The sequence below is a fragment of the Pelobates fuscus genome, chromosome 7 (assembly GCF_036172605.1).
Source record: "Pelobates fuscus isolate aPelFus1 chromosome 7, aPelFus1.pri, whole genome shotgun sequence".
NCBI lineage: Eukaryota > Metazoa > Chordata > Amphibia > Anura > Pelobatidae > Pelobates > Pelobates fuscus.
Window position 1 is genome coordinate 89,609,108 of NC_086323.1, and position 16,564 is coordinate 89,625,671.

Genomic DNA, 16,564 nt, shown 5'->3' on the forward strand with positions numbered 1-16,564 from the left:
ACGAGCTCTTAAAAGAGCTTAGGAGTGATTATAGCAAGGGAATATGCAGAGCATAGCAATCCCTTGTAGCAGATTCCCCCAATAAGAGACAGGACTCCAAATTGAGGGTGAAGTAGAACTGACAAAATCTTTATTTTACTTGGGACTAGCCCATTTGGTCATTACATTAACATTGCTGTGAAAACTCAATAAAATTACAAACAGTCAAATCATAGCAGGCAACATTCAGTGACTCATTATAACATAATTACATATTTATAAATAGGTGGGGAAGACCATAATTAACACAAATGTCTCTCCTGCATGCAGAATTAGCGATATGCAAATCTACCCGAATATGCAAATTACCAGTCTTGCTATTCAGGTAGTGCATATTACTGTTGCTACCAACAGAGGGCACTACACAAGCTCCATAGCCAAATCCACCTAAGGGGTAGCAATCCTCAGCAGTACAGGAGAGCAGGCAATACATCCCAGGGGCCATAGTCACATGGCAGGAGGCTGGCAATCAGTCTTCTCCAATGCCCAGTGGCAAGGCTGGTACCGCCACATCGTGTCTTGGAGTAATTTGTAGTAATTTAGCTTAAATAGATGTGGTAGGGGGTTTGATATTTTAATGCCTAAAAACGTGATTGAGTCTGATCACCAATTAAACGGGACTGCTGTACGCAGTCTGCCTAAGTGGTCTGGGTTGATACCCACGCCCATGGCTTGGGTCTTCGTCACATTCAGTTTGTAGTATGAATTATTTCCGTATTGTTACAAGTAGATTCGGTAGAGATAACTGTGGTTGGGTAATCGTCAACAGAATATCATCTGCAAACAAGTGTCACGTATTCATCCGCACACAAAAATTTGATTAATAGCATTTATTGTCCTGACAGGAAAAGTTGTGCAGAGCAGCAATCAATCCACAGGAGGGTTTGTGCTGAGCAGCAATCATGCAAAAAGGAACCTGGTCAAAGGCCGGTTACAACCAATCAGATCCACAGGCCCAGATTTAAACCCAGTTCTCCTTTTGCTCAGTGCTCTGTCGTGGTTTCCCTTGTGGTTGTCCAAGAGCGCGTTATTGATTCTGGTTATTCTGGTTATTTGACTTTGGTATTGATTTTGATTTCCCTGTTTTCTGGCATCCCTGACCCCTGGAAACAAAATAGAATGTACCTAAACATATAAAGATAAAAGAAAAAATATGCTCATAGGGGATTAACGTACAAACACAAATGCCCCTTCTATTTGTGTCACACTCACAAGATATATGTGGTTTTCAGGCACATCAATTAGATGAATTTTCTTGGATCCCTCAGGGTCAGAATCAAAGTAGTAGTTTAGACATGTAAAAAATAAAAATTGACATAGTATAGCGTTGTTAAAAAATAATATAACAGCTTTAATGGTTGCACTTACAGTGTAACAATTGTAAAAAAGCCCATCAGCACAAATCTGTTTTTCCCATCAAAATGGAACCAAACGTCCTTGGTGAGATTTCAGGCAGGCATAACACATGCACAATGGTAAAAATAATAAAATAACAGATAGCAATCACTGTCAGTCTCTACGCGTTTTGTCCGGATCACCAGACTTCCTCAGGAGTAGTGGAGTGCTTCAAACCTTCTGGAGCTTCTAATTCCCTTTTTAAATCTTCCCGCCAGCATTTAGATCCAATTGCTCAATTGCAAACAGCTGGTTCTTGGTCCGTTCACACACTCCATATATGGAGTTCCGGCTCACGTTCGTGGAATGCACGTGCGTTCCACCGACCCGGAAATACTCGCGTCGCCTTAGGCTGAGCGGATGTGTGTCACTGGAACGCACATGCGTTCCACTTCGTCCGGTCTTCGATATCATTGGAAAGACCCCATACGGAAGAGCAGACTCACATAGAATAGAATAGAAATAAGAACATATTACATATCTAGTTTACAACAGGATATCAGGTTGAATACAAATAAAGTTAAATACACATAAAGTTAAATGTTAATCCAACTTATAAGTCTAACAGAACCTTCCTTTCTATCAACACATTACTTTACATTAAGACATAGATATAAAACATGTTTATCTGTGTTTCACAGGTAATACCATATAACTTATATTCCAAAGTACAATTATCTGTATACATATGAAAGAAAGACATCCATAAGGGATAGAGGGTAAAGTAGAAAGGAGGGGTATATGTAAATAATAAAGGGGAGGAGAGGAGGAGGAAGGCGGCCTAATTAGGCGGTTTAGGCGGCCGCCTAAGGCCTCGCGCTGGCTGGGGCCTCGCGGCCGCCTAGGCCGCCTGTGGGCAGACTGTGTCAGGTCCTCGGTCAATGACCGAGGACCTGACACCAGGAGGGGGCCCGGCAGCTTGCCCGGTATGCCGCCAGGTGCGAGGCCCCTCCTGGCTGGCCGGCCAGCCACCACAGACACCGGTCTGCAGCTCCGCAGTGAGCAGAGCTGCAGACCATGTGTCTCGCGAAAACCGGCCAATCAGAGCGTTGCCGCGGGTTACCACGGCGGCGCTCTGACATCTCGCGAGACTACATGGTCTGCGGCTCTGCGGAGCTGCAGACCGGAAGCAATGGCCACCGGACCACCAGGGAGCCCACTGGACCACCAGGGAACTTAAGAGGATTCAGGCAGTGATGAGGATTTCATGGTGGAAGATGATGATGACAGTGATTATGGTCGCTCCAAGAAGAAGAAGGATTCAGGCAGTGATGAGGATTCAGGCAGTGATGAGGATTTCATGGTGGAAGATGATGATGACAGTGATAATGGTCGCTCCAAGAAGAAGAAGGTGGTTAAAAAATCTAAACCAGAGCGAAGGGAGAGAAAAGTACCTAAGCCACGACTAAAAGCCAGAGATGAAGACTATGGAAGAGCTGCAGCACCACCTACAAAGAAATCTCGTGCATCACCCAGAGAGGTTAAAGAAAAGAAAAGGCCTGTAAAAAATTCACAGGAAGAGAGTGAGGAGTCTGAAAAAGATACAAAGAAAACCAAAAAAGAAGAGGACAACTCTGCAGAGGAAGACATTGGTAGTGACGATGATGTTGCAGCAGGTGATGGAAAAGACGATAGTGACTATGAGAGCCCCCAAAAAAGTAAAATGGTCAAAAAGCCTACACCTGACAAGAAGAGCACTCCAAAATCAAGGAAGAAAACTTCCCCAGATGATATTGATGATGAAAAAGATAAACGCAAAAATGTCCGCCAGCAAGGACAAGCCGCATCCAAAGCTGTTTCTAAGCAGAGGGAAATGTTGATGGGTGATGCGGGCAGTGAAGAGGAGGAGCCAGAGGAGGAGGAAGAAGCACAATTTCTAGAAAAGGATTCAGGCAGTGATGAGGATTTCATGGTGGAAGATGATGATGACAGTGATTATGGTCGCTCCAAGAAGAAGAAGATGGTTAAAAAATCAAAACCAGAGCGAAGGGAGAGAAAAGTACCTAAGCCACGACTAAAAGCCACAGTAACACCAAGTCCAGTAAAGGCCAAAGCAAAAACTCGCCCAGCCTCAAAGGCACCCAAGGAGAAATCTCCGTCGCCTAAAGCAGAGGAAGAAGAGGAGGAGGAGGATGATCCTGAGACACCCCCACCAAAGAAGAAACCTGCAAGCCCTGCACAGGAGAAGTCTGGAGAAGAGGGTTCTGATGAAGAAGCTCAGTCCGCGGAGGACTTGCCTGTTGTGTTTAGGGAGTTGTGGGTTGGGTATGTGGGTGTGAGGGTGAATATTGGGAAGATTTTATTAAAAAATACAAAAAACAAAAGTTAAGAAAAGGAAAAAAGAAGCCAGGTTGGAGATAAAACATGATTAAGGCAACTGCTTGACTCGTGCACCACCAATTCTGTCTTTCATTTGTTTTAAGAGTTACATATGCGCTTTTTTATTTTTATTTTATTTTTTATTCAGCAGAAGGTGAACCTTTTTTGCCATTGGGGGGTTAATGGTCAGTCTTTCCCATCACCTGTATGAAATAAAGCCATGCACATTTTTAATAAGTTTGCATTGGTAAGATGTTTGTCTGTTTTTTTTTTGTTTTGTTCTTTTTTTTTTTTAAATATATATATATTAATTGAGGTGTCTAGTTGTAGGATTTCTTTGCTGAAAGTTGAGCTCCCCTGTATGTACTTTAGTACTAGGTTTTCAGCATGTGTTTATGTTCAGTCCCCTTGTTACTTTTTTTACCTCACACTAATGGGGTCAACAATGTTTTGCAAAGTATTGGTATAATGCAGTGACTCTTATGCCTCCTTCATTTGGCATGTTTTTAAATACTTTTGGGCTAATGAAATGGCAATATTTTACTGCGATTGACTTTGTAGAAGGAAAACAGCTTCAACCTCTATTTTTGTATATAGTCTAAGGTTTCTTCCTTTTTAGGCTGTGGACCATCACAATCTTAGACCAAATACATGTTTGAAGAAGTTCATATAATTTTACTATATTGTACTCCCAGTCAGTATCCTAACATCAATAAAAATCTGCCAAATGTAAAAAAAAAAAAAAAAAAAATAATAGAGGGGAGGATTCTGGAGCCATTTGGTCATACATAAAATCAAATAAAATCAAAAAGTTACATATACTTATAAAAAATAAAAAATAATACTAATAATGATACTCAATAATGCTAATAATGATACTCAAAAAATAATAAAAATGAAAATAAAAATAATAAAATTAAAATTAATAAAATAAAAATAAAAATAAAATAAACATAAACATAAACATAAACATAAAATAAATATAAATAAAAAATACAGAGAATAAATAATAATAAATAAATAAAATAAAATAGAAAATAAAATAAAATGATAAAAATCAGAAAAAAGTCAAAAGGATGAAAAATAAAAAATTCAAATATAAATTTATAAAAAACTAATTAAGTCAAAGTCCACGTTAAGTCCTAGTGGATGTAAGGTCTTAAGCCTATGGATCCAGAATCCCTCCCTTTGTCTGAGTTTGGTGATAATATCCCCTCCCCTTGCGTCCAAATTCACCTGTTCGATAACAATCCAAGACAGGTTGGAAGTTCTAAAACTTGGGCACTTATTACAATGTGTGGGAACCGAGTGGTTCTGAACCCCCTTTCTTATGTTGTTCAAATGTTCTAGAAAGCGTACTTTCGCTTTCCGCCCAGTTCTTCCCACGTACTGTGCCCCACAACCACACATGAGTAAATACACTACATTAGTGGATAAGCATGTTACATTACCCTTAATTTTAAATTCTTCTCCCGTAATTGTACTTTTAAAGGTATGGGTAAGGCCTGGTCTATGTTTACAGGCTTTACATTGCCCACATGTATAAAAGCCCGTTCTACAGCTTTTACCTCCAATTGTATTTATAGGTTTAAAAAAACTCTGTGTAAGGTGTGTTGAGAGGTTTCTCCCTTTCCTATATATAACCTTAGGGATGTCTGGCAGTTTACGTCCCAGAAATTCATCGAGTTGAAGAATTGACCAATGCTTTTTAAAAATCTTGTTGATATGAAAAGCTTTTCAGTTAAATTGTGTGTTGAATGAGAATTCGAAAGGGTTTCTCATATTAGTTGGTGGTTTAGCTCTGTTTATCAGAAGATCCCCCTACTGGTATCCCCAATTTTCTTTGCCTCCATCTGTAATTGATCTTTTTTGTAGCCTTTCTCTACGAACTTCTTAATCAAAAGGTCTGCTTGTTCTGTATATAACTTCTTCTCAGTACAGTTCCTCCTCAGCCTCGTGAATTGGCTTTTCGGGACCCCTGAAAGCCATCTAGGGTGATGTCCACTATCAGATTGAATAAAGCTATTCACATCTGTGGGCTTAAAGAAGGTTTTTGTTTTTATTTTTGAATCTTCGATGTAAATCGTTAGATCCAAAAAATCTATACTGGTTGGATTAAAAACGGGTGTAAACACCAGAGAAGACTTGTTGTTATTCAGATATAGGAAGAAGTCATAAAGTTGTTCATCAGACCCTTTCCAGATTACAAGAATATCATCAATGTACCGACGCCAGAGCACCAGGTTTGCCCCGAATGGACTGTACGTCCATATGAATGAACGTTCCCAACAGTCCATGAAGATGTTTGCATAACTAGGGGCAAACCTGGTGCCCATAGCCGTACCCTTGATCTGCAGAAAGAAATCATCATTGAACACAAAAAAATTATGTGTCAGGATAAACTCTATTGATTCAAGTAAGAAAGACCTAAAATTAGGGTCCACAGTCTGATCTCCCTCGAGATTCTCTCGTACAGCCTCCAAACCTTGCTTGTGGTCTATTACTGAATATAAAGAACTAACATCCAGTGAAATCCAGATGTAGTCTTTACACCATTCGATCGAATCCAACTCTTGTAATAAATGTTTTGTATCTTTTAGATACGATTTCGCTGCTTGAGCATATTTTTGTAGTGAATGGTCTATGAATTGGGACAATTTGGATGTGAGGGAGTCAATCCCGCTTATTATCAGTCTTCCGGGCGGGTGGGTTTTGGACTTATGCACTTTCGGAAGAAAGTAGAAGGTAGGAATTCTGGGATGTTCTTGGAAAAGAAACCTATAGATATTAATGTCAATTATATTGTCATTTAATGCTTTCTCTAATAAAGATTTTAATTCGCCCCTAAAAGATATATTAGGGTTACTAGAGAGTTTGATATAGGTGGTGGTATCCCCTAATAATCTATCGGCCTCTCCTAAGTAAAAGTCTGTTGACATAACCACTATGCCTCCCCCTTTGTCTGAATGTTTAATGACTATATCGTCCCTTTTTTTCATGTCCTTCAAAGTCTTCATCTCTTTTTGAGTCATATTATTACAAAACTCTTTTTTCTGGGTTAGTTTTTCCAGATCTTTTGTTACCATCTTATTGAAAACCTCTATTTGGCTACCTTTCTCTTGGGGATTGAAGGTGGATTTAGGTCTAAATTTCATAAGGGCATCTGTCCCATGTTGAAATTCCTCTTTTTTATGTCCCAGTGGGTCCTCTAGTTCTTTTTTGATGAAAAATCTTTTAATGCTCAACTTCCTAATGAACTTTTGGAGGTCTATGTGAACCTGGAATGGATCTGGGGGGGTGTTTGGTGTATATTTCAAGCCTTTTTTCAAAATTAGGCATTCCTCTTCAGTTAGTTTTATGTTTGAAATATTAAAGATACCCATCTCCTCCTCTTTCTCCCGTTGTACTATTTTTAGGTTTCCCTCCCTGGATTTATCCTCCTCCTTTTCCCTGGAGTATCTTGGTCTGTTAATGGGGTAAAGCGGTTGGTTAGATCTATCTTGTGGAACTATGGAGCAAAGTATTGGGTTATGCCTTTTCTCCTGACCCTTTGGTCTTGCCCCCTCTCTAAAAAATCTCTATCTTGGAGAATTCTTCCCTCTGGATGTGTCTCATCCCAATTCAATCTAGGTTCCTTTTGTGTTTTTAAACTCCATTTAGATTGTTGGTTATATGTGGGGACATATCTGTCTCTTTTTGTCGGGGAATGTTGTTTGTAACTCTCATCTATTTTCCTTTTTGGCAAGTGAGTGTCGTATCTCATAGATTTAGCTCGCATATTTTTATTATAATTAAAATGAAAATTTTGAACACTGCGTCTGTCTTTTTTGTTTTTGTTTTTTATGGAAAAAAGTTGGGTTTCTTTATCTTTTTTATCCCTTCTGTATTTATTGTTTTTAGTCTCTGCAATTTTCTCATCCATTTTCTGGACTCTATCGAAAACAATTTTTTCTTTTCCTATGAATTCGGGACTTTTTTTGTCAAAGGGATTGTTCTTTTCCAAATTGTCCAATTCCTCTGTAACATTTAAATTTTCCTTTTCATAATCCACTATGATTTCCATCAAAACTACTGATGTCTCTAGGGCTTTGTCCCATCTATCTGCATGGCGTGAGTTTTCCAACCCATTAGCGGGATTCTTTGATAATCTTAGGCCCCTTGGTATGAGGCCCTCTTTAATATAACCCTCTAGGAAGGAAATCTCCCACCATTTTTTAGTCTCTTTTATAGATAATTTTTCCAAAGTTCTAAAGAAAGTCTCGATCCCCTGTTCAGTAGTTTGGGAATTATCGTAACTTTCCGAGAATAAAGATCGGAATTTATCAGCCCTTCTCTGCTTAAGCTCAGAAAACATGTTACAATTTATGGTCTATAGCAAGAGGACAAATTCTAATATACAAATACAAGTTTAGACCACCCAGGTGCAGTGAAAGAATAGATAAAATAAAATAAAAAGGATAGTTACTTCCTTTTTCTCGTCAGGTAAAACAAGAGGATTCCTCTTAATCCTCACAAATATGGAAACAAAATAGAATGTACCTAAACATATAAAGATAAAAGAAAATATACGCTCATAGGGGATTAACGTACAAACACAAATGCCCCTTCTATTTGTGTCACACTCACAAGATATATGCGGTTTTCAGGCACATCAATTAGATGAATTTTCTTGGATCCCTCAGGGTCAGAATCAAAGTAGTAGTTTAGACATGTAAAAAATAAAAATTGACATAGTATAGCGTTGTTAAAAAATAATATCATAACGTATATGGATTTATTTGCAAATAGAGATAATTGGCAAGATAATTTGGCCAATCGTTTTGAATGTGAAAAAGACAACATTAATTTTGATAATGATAATCTAGATCTTACTTGTCAGAGTTTGCAAAAACTTTTGACAAAGGAAACCAAAATAAAGTGGGAAATTTTTACCATGACCAAATACTTAGAAAATAATATTACACCGAGAGGTTTACGGTTTTTTAAAACCCCGACATTCGATAGAGATGACTCAGAATTTATTGAGATTTGGGATGCTGCCCTTGAGTCTTTCTCTATACGAATGATGAAAATCTGTATACAACAAAGAAAAAGAAATGTATTAAAATTAGATGTTAATTTTCAGGGGGGGCGTGGCTCGGCTGAGCATGAAGTAGGACGCAGACACACTGAGCTCCTAGGCCCCGATCCGCCGAAGCACCGAATCTAAGCCTTATATCCCCCTATATTGATGGGGAGAACCAAGCGTGGGGCCACTCCCGGTCCGGCAAATCCTTCCACGGGACCTCCCGCGGGTCCGATGGACGAGTATCTGTCCTCACCGATTCCGCGGGCCGTGCCATGCGGCACCGGCAAAATGGCGTCCACATCCCCGGGCTCGAGTAGCTACGCGGGTTCCCCACGAGGATCCCCTACCCGTGGACCCCCTGAAGACGCCATGGCTAGGCTCTCCGCTGACCTGGCCGAGATAGCAGCTAATATGCTGACACGCAGGGACAAGTCGGAACTCGTGGCCGAACTCCGAACCGCCATCCGGGAAGAAGTTGCAGCGGTCAGGCAAGACCTTACTCTTCTGGAACAAAGAGTAGACAACCTGGAGGTGCACCAGTTGCAAGCCTCACAACATCAACGTACGGCAGAACTAGCGGCCACGAGGCAGGGCAACATATTGCTGGATCTGAGGCGCCAGGTTGAAGACCTGGAAAACAGGAGCCGGCGCTGTAATATTCGAGTCAGGGGAGTTCCGGAGTCGGACGATGAAACACCCAAGGAACTGCTGGAGGGCCTCTTTACCCAAATCCTCGAAGCTGAAGCACCACCGGACTTTGGCATTGAAAGAGCCCACCGGGCGCTCAGAGCTCCGCGCCCCGACGGCCAACCTAGAGACCTAATTTGCTGCCTCCGGTCATTCCAACTGAAGGAGGCTATCATGAGAGCGGCTCGGACCCAACGCTCACTTCGCTACCAAGAATCACAGATAACGCTGTTCCACGACCTATCCACTCTCACCTTAGATGCTAGGCGAGCCCTGAAGCCAATCACCTCTATTCTGCAGGAGAAGAGGATCCCATACAAATGGGGATTCCCGTTCAGTCTGCAGGCCCGGGCGGGAAACCGCTGGCATACCTTGAGGTGGCCGAACGAGATCCCTCGCTTCCTACGGGCCCTTGATCTGCCCGACGTACACGTGGCAAACTGGATCTTGGACTTCCCTCCGGCCAGACCCACCGGCCCGAATGCTCCGGCTGACATCCTACGTGAAGGGGCAACTTCAAGGCCGAACCAACGCAGAGGAGGCCCAGTGGCCCCTGAGGAGTAAAAGTAACGAGACCCCCCCCGGAGGCACAGAAACCCCGCTAAGCTGAACACCCAAGCGGTATTCTATCTCCCCCCCCCTTTTTTACCTTTGTTTCTACTCCTGACACTCCACGGATGATCACTGAGAAGGTCCCAGGTGATCCACACTTCCCCAGGAACCCGCAGGACATATGGCGGCCGAAGGACACTGAGACAATCCCGCCAGGGTATGTACCACCTCCCTCACCACACCAAACCACTGCTACCCCGTAGGCCCGTGGGTTCCACTAGATGATTTGGGAGGGGGTACAGTGGGGGTATTAGCAACACAAGCCAGACATCCCCGGAATCACCCACCACAGATCGTATCTCCACCCCCGGGAAGATAGAGAGGTTTGGGCGGGGGACGGGGTGTTGGGCTGAGATACCCCTGAGGACTGCTGTTTATGAGACGGTTCCCGGACAATTTCACGTGTATATAAAGTGCTGTTGGTCACAAGACCTTAGGTCTCCCCTGAGAGAGGACGACAGGTCCACAGGCTCACATAGAGGTTTGAATATCCTACCTGTCGTTGTATAAGGAATAGGCACCATAGGGACCACATAGGGTCCGGGAGGAGAGAGTGGCAGACGGGGAGGGAGGTCAGTGGGGGAAAGACACGCACCCACCCTGCCCCAAAGACCCAAAATCCAGGCTATGTCGCCTACCAACAGCATACGGTGGCCTGTCTGGACGAGGAGCGGGGTGACTGCGTCTCTGGGGGACTTATGGAATGATTATGTATAATGTATGCCTGTTGTGTTCATGTTGCACCTGAACGGTGCGGTTCATCCGTTAAGCCATCATCTTACCTTGCACGGTGACTACCATGTTCCCTATCTGCCAACATTGCACCGACCAAGGACGGTTTATTTCCCCTGATATCATTTTACCTAGAAATATGCATACTTAGTCCGTACGTTGTTTCAGTTACACGATATAGGAATTGTATATTTCTCATGCTATCACCTTACTTACAGAGATCCAGATTCGGTACATATACTGTTTTTGTTTCGCAGAATAGGAATAGTAAGCTCTCATGTTACCGTCTTATCTAGCAATTTGCATAATCTGTATATAAATTGTCTCTCATGCACAGGATAGGAGGTGTTTATTTAATCCGTTAAGCCATCATCTTACCTAGCACGGTACCTACCATGTTCCCTATCTGCTAACATTGCACCGAACAAGAGCGGTTTATTTCCCCTGATATCATTTTACCTAGAAATATGCATACTTTGTCCGTACGTTGTTTCTGTTACACGGTATAGGAATTGTATATTTCTCATGCTATCACCTTACTTACCGATATCCATATTCGGTACATATACTGTTTTTGTTGCGCAGAATAGGAATAGTAAACTCTCACGTTACCGTCTTATCTAGCAATTTGCATAATCTGTATATAAATTGTCTCTCATGCACAGGATAGGAGGTGTTTATTTCTCAGGCAATCACTGTACCTTGCCATGTTTATCATATGTACATATATTGTTTCTGCGGCTCACTATAGGAGTTGTTTATCTGCCGAACGATCAGTCTCCTCGGCCATATACGTTAAGGGCCCCCCATACAACACACCACATAGAGGGAAGCAGAGAGAGTTAGGGCCTCAACTGGCCATGTCCCTGCACGGGCCCGAGGGGGAGGGAGTGGGACAGAGAACTGACACACTATCTGCTGACGGTAGGCCTAGAGGGACGTCAAGACTGACTTAAACTGTACCAGTTGAGCCGGGTGACCCCACAGAGGTGAGGGCCGCAGAACTCCGCGCTTTAGGCGGACTGAGACCGGGGGGGGGGGGGCGACTGCTCCCCGTACGGCCCGAGACGGGAGGGCCCACTCGATAGACATACATTACCCCGCAGCTGACACTACCGGCGGGGAGGGAGCCGACGGAGACGGCGGACTACACAACCTACACAGAGGGACGACATACCCTGCAGGGAGCCTTCCGCGCACCCCACGCAACTGACCTACTTTGTAAATACCGGCCAGAGTTCAGAGGGACGACCCACAGACGGCCCCCGAACAAACCCAACTGACCGAGGTTCGACGTTGCTCTGACTACGCCCACGGACTACCCAACCCCAGACGTACACATTTCCCCGACAACCCCCCTTCTTCCCCCCACCCACTCCCCGAAGCCGGGCCACCCCTGAGTGAGGACCCTGTACCCACAGGGCATGGCACAGTTTCGACCGGCGCAGCTTACACTGTGGTCGCACAATGTTCGTGGGCTCAACATACCCGAGAAGCGTGCACAGCTCCTTCGTAGGCTCTGGGCTGAGAGAGTGTCCGTTGCGTTCCTGCAGGAGACGCACTTCAGAGAGAGAGATGCGCCGACTCTGTCAAATAGGCGCTTTCCGCAAGGCTACTTTGCAAATCACCCGGACGCACGGAAGACAGGGGTGGCGATACTATTCGCGCACACGATACCGTTCAATCTCACGGACACATGCAAGGACCCAGATGGTCGATATATCTTCCTTAAGGGTACCATTGCTGACACCCCTTATACTTTCGCATGTGTATACAGCCCTAACCGCAAGCAGCACGTCTTCCTGGCTAAAACCCTGGCCAAACTTGAGAGATTCCGGGAGGGCCTGCTGGTCATGGCTGGGGATCTCAACGCCCCGCTGGATCCAATCGTGGATTCTTCAACCGGCACAAGCGCGATCCCAGATCACTGCCTGCGCTCCATGAGACACTCCTTAGCCAAAGCAGGGCTCCAAGACTGCTGGAGGGTCGCACACCCAGAAGACAAAGACTTCTCGTACTACTCGGCGGTCCACAAGCGCTATAGCAGAATTGATTATGTATTTTTGCCCCAAGAACGGCTGACCCACCTCCAGGATGCGAAAATTGGAATCATGCAGCAATCCGACCATGCTCCCATCCTAATCCGGATGAAATCCCCGCTGTTTAGACCCGCGGAACGTCACTGGAAACTTAATGAGACCTTATTGGATGACTTGGAAGCTCGGATCTCAACCTGCCGGGCCCTCACCGACTATTTCGACACAAACGCCACGGAGGACATGTCCCCCCTGACGCTATGGGAAGCTCATAAGTGTGTCATCAGAGGCCACTTCATAGCCCTGGGCTCACAACGACAGAAAAGCAGAAACAAAATCATCTCCGATCTCACCAAAAAAATAGCCGGCCTAGAAGACTCCCACAAATCATCTGCGGATGACAATGTGTACCTACAACTCACGGAGGCCCGCAGGGCACTGGCCGATCACCTGTCTCAAGGCCTGTTACACACCCTGCGGAAGTCCGCGAGATTCTTCTACGAGCATTCCAATAAGAGCGGCAGGCTTTTAGCGAAAATGCTCCGAGAAAAGAGGAGAACTCAGCACATACTCAAAATCCACAACCCGCAGGGACGACCCGCAAGGTTGCCTGAGGGGATTATGGAAGCCTTTAGGGAATACTATAAGGACCTCTACCACCAGTCGCAGGCCCGAACAGAAGATGCAGCGAGACTTCATAGCCGGAGGGTGTCGGACTACCTATCACAAACCGTCACGCGCAAGCTCACACCGGACCTTGCGGAGGAGTTGGATGGACCCTTGACCTTAATGGAACTCACAGCAGCCTTGAAACATTCAAAACCACACCGAGCACCGGGCCCAGACGGCCTCCCATTGACGTACCTGCGGACATTCCAAGAGGTCCTCCTGCCCAAGCTCCTTACGAGCCTCAATGCCTTACGTGATGGCGGAGCCTTTCCATCAGACACCTTAGCGGCAATGATCACGGTGATCCCTAAAGATGGGAAAGATCCCACACTCTGTTCCAGCTACAGGCCGATCTCATTGCTCAATGCAGATTTGAAGCTGTTCACGAAGGCGCTCTCCCTGAGAATATCCAGGATCCTACCAGACCTAATACACCCAGATCAGGTCGGCTTCATCCCGGGGCGGGAAGCCAGAGATGACACCATCCGCGCTTTAAACGTTATACACTACGCGAGATCCAAAGACCGAGATACAGTACTGCTCTCGACAGACGCCGAAAAGGCGTTTGATCGAGTAGACTGGATATACCTGAATGAGACACTAAGGCACTTCGGCTTTGGGACACATATGCGCACCTGGATCTCCGCCCTGTACTCGACGCCGACTGCTAGGATCCGAGTGAACGGAGGCCTATCGCAACCGTTCCCCATATGTAACGGGACTCGCCAGGGATGTCCCCTGTCCCCCCTCCTGTTTGCCCTCTCCCTGGAGCCATTCCTGGAGGCGGTCAGACGGGATGGGGGCATTACGGGGGTCCGCATAGGTAAGGTGGAACATAGAGTAGCGGCATATGCAGATGATATGCTGTTCTTCCTTGAACAGCCCCTGATCTCTGTCCCCAACCTCCTACAGGCATTCCACAGCTTCGGTTTAGTGTCCAACCTGAAGCTCAACCTGGACAAGTCGGAAGCGATGCCGATAATGCGGGAGGAAGAAGGCGCCCGCAGACTTAGCGACCAATTCTCCTTCTCCTGGTGCTCAGAGAAACTGCGTTACCTAGGTACCTGGCTGCCCAAAAACCTATCACAGGTCTACCAGCTGAACTTCCTTCCCCTCCTAAAATGCATAAAGCAGGACCTGCAGCGATGGACGACGAGCTACATCACCTGGTTTGGCCGTATTAACGCGGTCAAAATGAACGTGCTGCCACGGCTGCTATATCTCTTCGCCACCTTGCCCATCTCTATACCACACACATTCTTCAAGGATGCGGACTCGACCATTCGCGGATTTGTATGGAATCACAGACCCTCACGCATCCGTAAGACTGTCATGGAACGTCCTAAGACGGCCGGCGGGTTGGGACTACCGTCGGTTCAATCTTATTACCAAGCCACACATCTGCATAGGATCGTGGACTGGCACGTAAGTAACAGCCCGAAGCAATGGGTGGCAATGGAACTCCAGCAAACACAAGGCCAGTTTCCATCTAAACTATGGTTGGGCCGGGCCACCTTCCCGGAGCTAAGAGTAGACAACCCCATGATTGACGCGACCCTCAAGACCTGGTGCAAAACCCGCCACACTCTGCAACTAACCACGTCACTGAACCCCCTGACCCCTATCACCCACAACCCGGAGCTGGCAGGAGGTTTGCCCCCAGCAGCTTTCCAGGGCTATTCGCAACCCGATTGGATTTATGTGAGCCGATGGTGCGCACGAGCAACGCTCAGACCATTACCCGACTTACTGGGAGATGCACGACCCACACAATTGGACGAATTCCGCTACCACCAGGTGAGGACGTATATTGGTAGAATCGCGGGTCAGAACCATCTCCACAGACAACTAACCAGCTTCGAGCGGCTGTGTACAAACCGAGCTCACTTGGACCACGGAGTGTCACTCCTGTACAAAACTCTACGAGAAAACATGGACAATACCCCCTTGGGCTACAGAAGCAAATGGGAACGGGAAACGGGCACGCAACTCACGGATCAAGAATGGGACAAGATCGTACTACTCACCCATAAATGCTCCATTAGTTCTAAGGTCCAGGAGACCGGTTATAAACTATTGTCCCACTGGTACCGCACGCCTGATATCCTGAGACACTTCGCCAACAACGCAGGCTCATGCTGGAGATGTAACTCAGCTGTGGGAACGACCGTGCACATATGGTGGTCATGCCCCCGACTGGTACCATTCTGGCGACAGATTAATTCGAAAATAAAAGAAATAACTGGATGCGATCTCCCCCTACTGCCTATGACGATGCTCCTACACCACACCTCAGTCCCCATCAGGAAATATAAGCACTCACTGACCATCCATATGCTGAATGCCGCAAAAGCCCTGATCCCCGTGCACTGGAATAGGGCTTCGGTGCCCACTTTTAGCCAATGGGTTGATAAGGTGGAATCTATTTATGAGATGGAAATACTGACTGCGTCCCTGCAGGGACGCTCGGACAAGTGCGCCCTACAATGGTACCCGTGGAGGCACTACATTTCCACGGGAAGAGCATAAAGACACAGGGACATGCCGGGCTCCGGGGGCTGGGCCCAGTACGAAAGGATGTGTGACCTAGACGTGCGCTGTCCGAACATGGAACTAGAGCACGCCCGGGGGGACCTCACCCGGGATGTTGGCCAGAAGCTTCATTGACCCCTGCCCTTCCCCTCCAACCCCTTACCCCGACAATCACCCCCTACTGCACCCCCCCTTTCCTGACATACCAGACGAGAGACGGAACAACACGACGGGTTGGATTTTGAATAGAGAGTTAGACGAGACCGAAATAGGGCGAACCCTGGCTACCACACCACACCGACAGGGATGCCCATGGCATCTACAGTACAGACAGGTTCGTTAGACCAACGGGAAGAGGGTGGTCGGGAAACGATAATAAGAGAGGTCGGACTACCCATCGTTAAGTCAGAACACAACTAAGACAAGAGACAAAAACACCCGAACAGATACAGGAACTGAGCAACACCCTACAGGG

General features: G+C 45.7%; 1 protein-coding gene across 1 annotated transcript; it reads left to right on the forward strand.

The window, feature by feature from the left end:
* Nucleotides 1-2,618: 2,618 nt before the first annotated feature.
* LOC134568713 (nuclear ubiquitous casein and cyclin-dependent kinase substrate 1-like) lies at nucleotides 2,619-4,009 on the forward strand. The gene has a single exon (XM_063427365.1). It carries the CDS (start codon nucleotides 2,642-2,644, stop codon nucleotides 3,761-3,763), a length of 1,122 nt encoding a protein of 373 aa, XP_063283435.1. The 5' UTR covers nucleotides 2,619-2,641; the 3' UTR covers nucleotides 3,764-4,009.
* The last annotated feature ends 12,555 nt before the right edge of the window (nucleotides 4,010-16,564 follow it).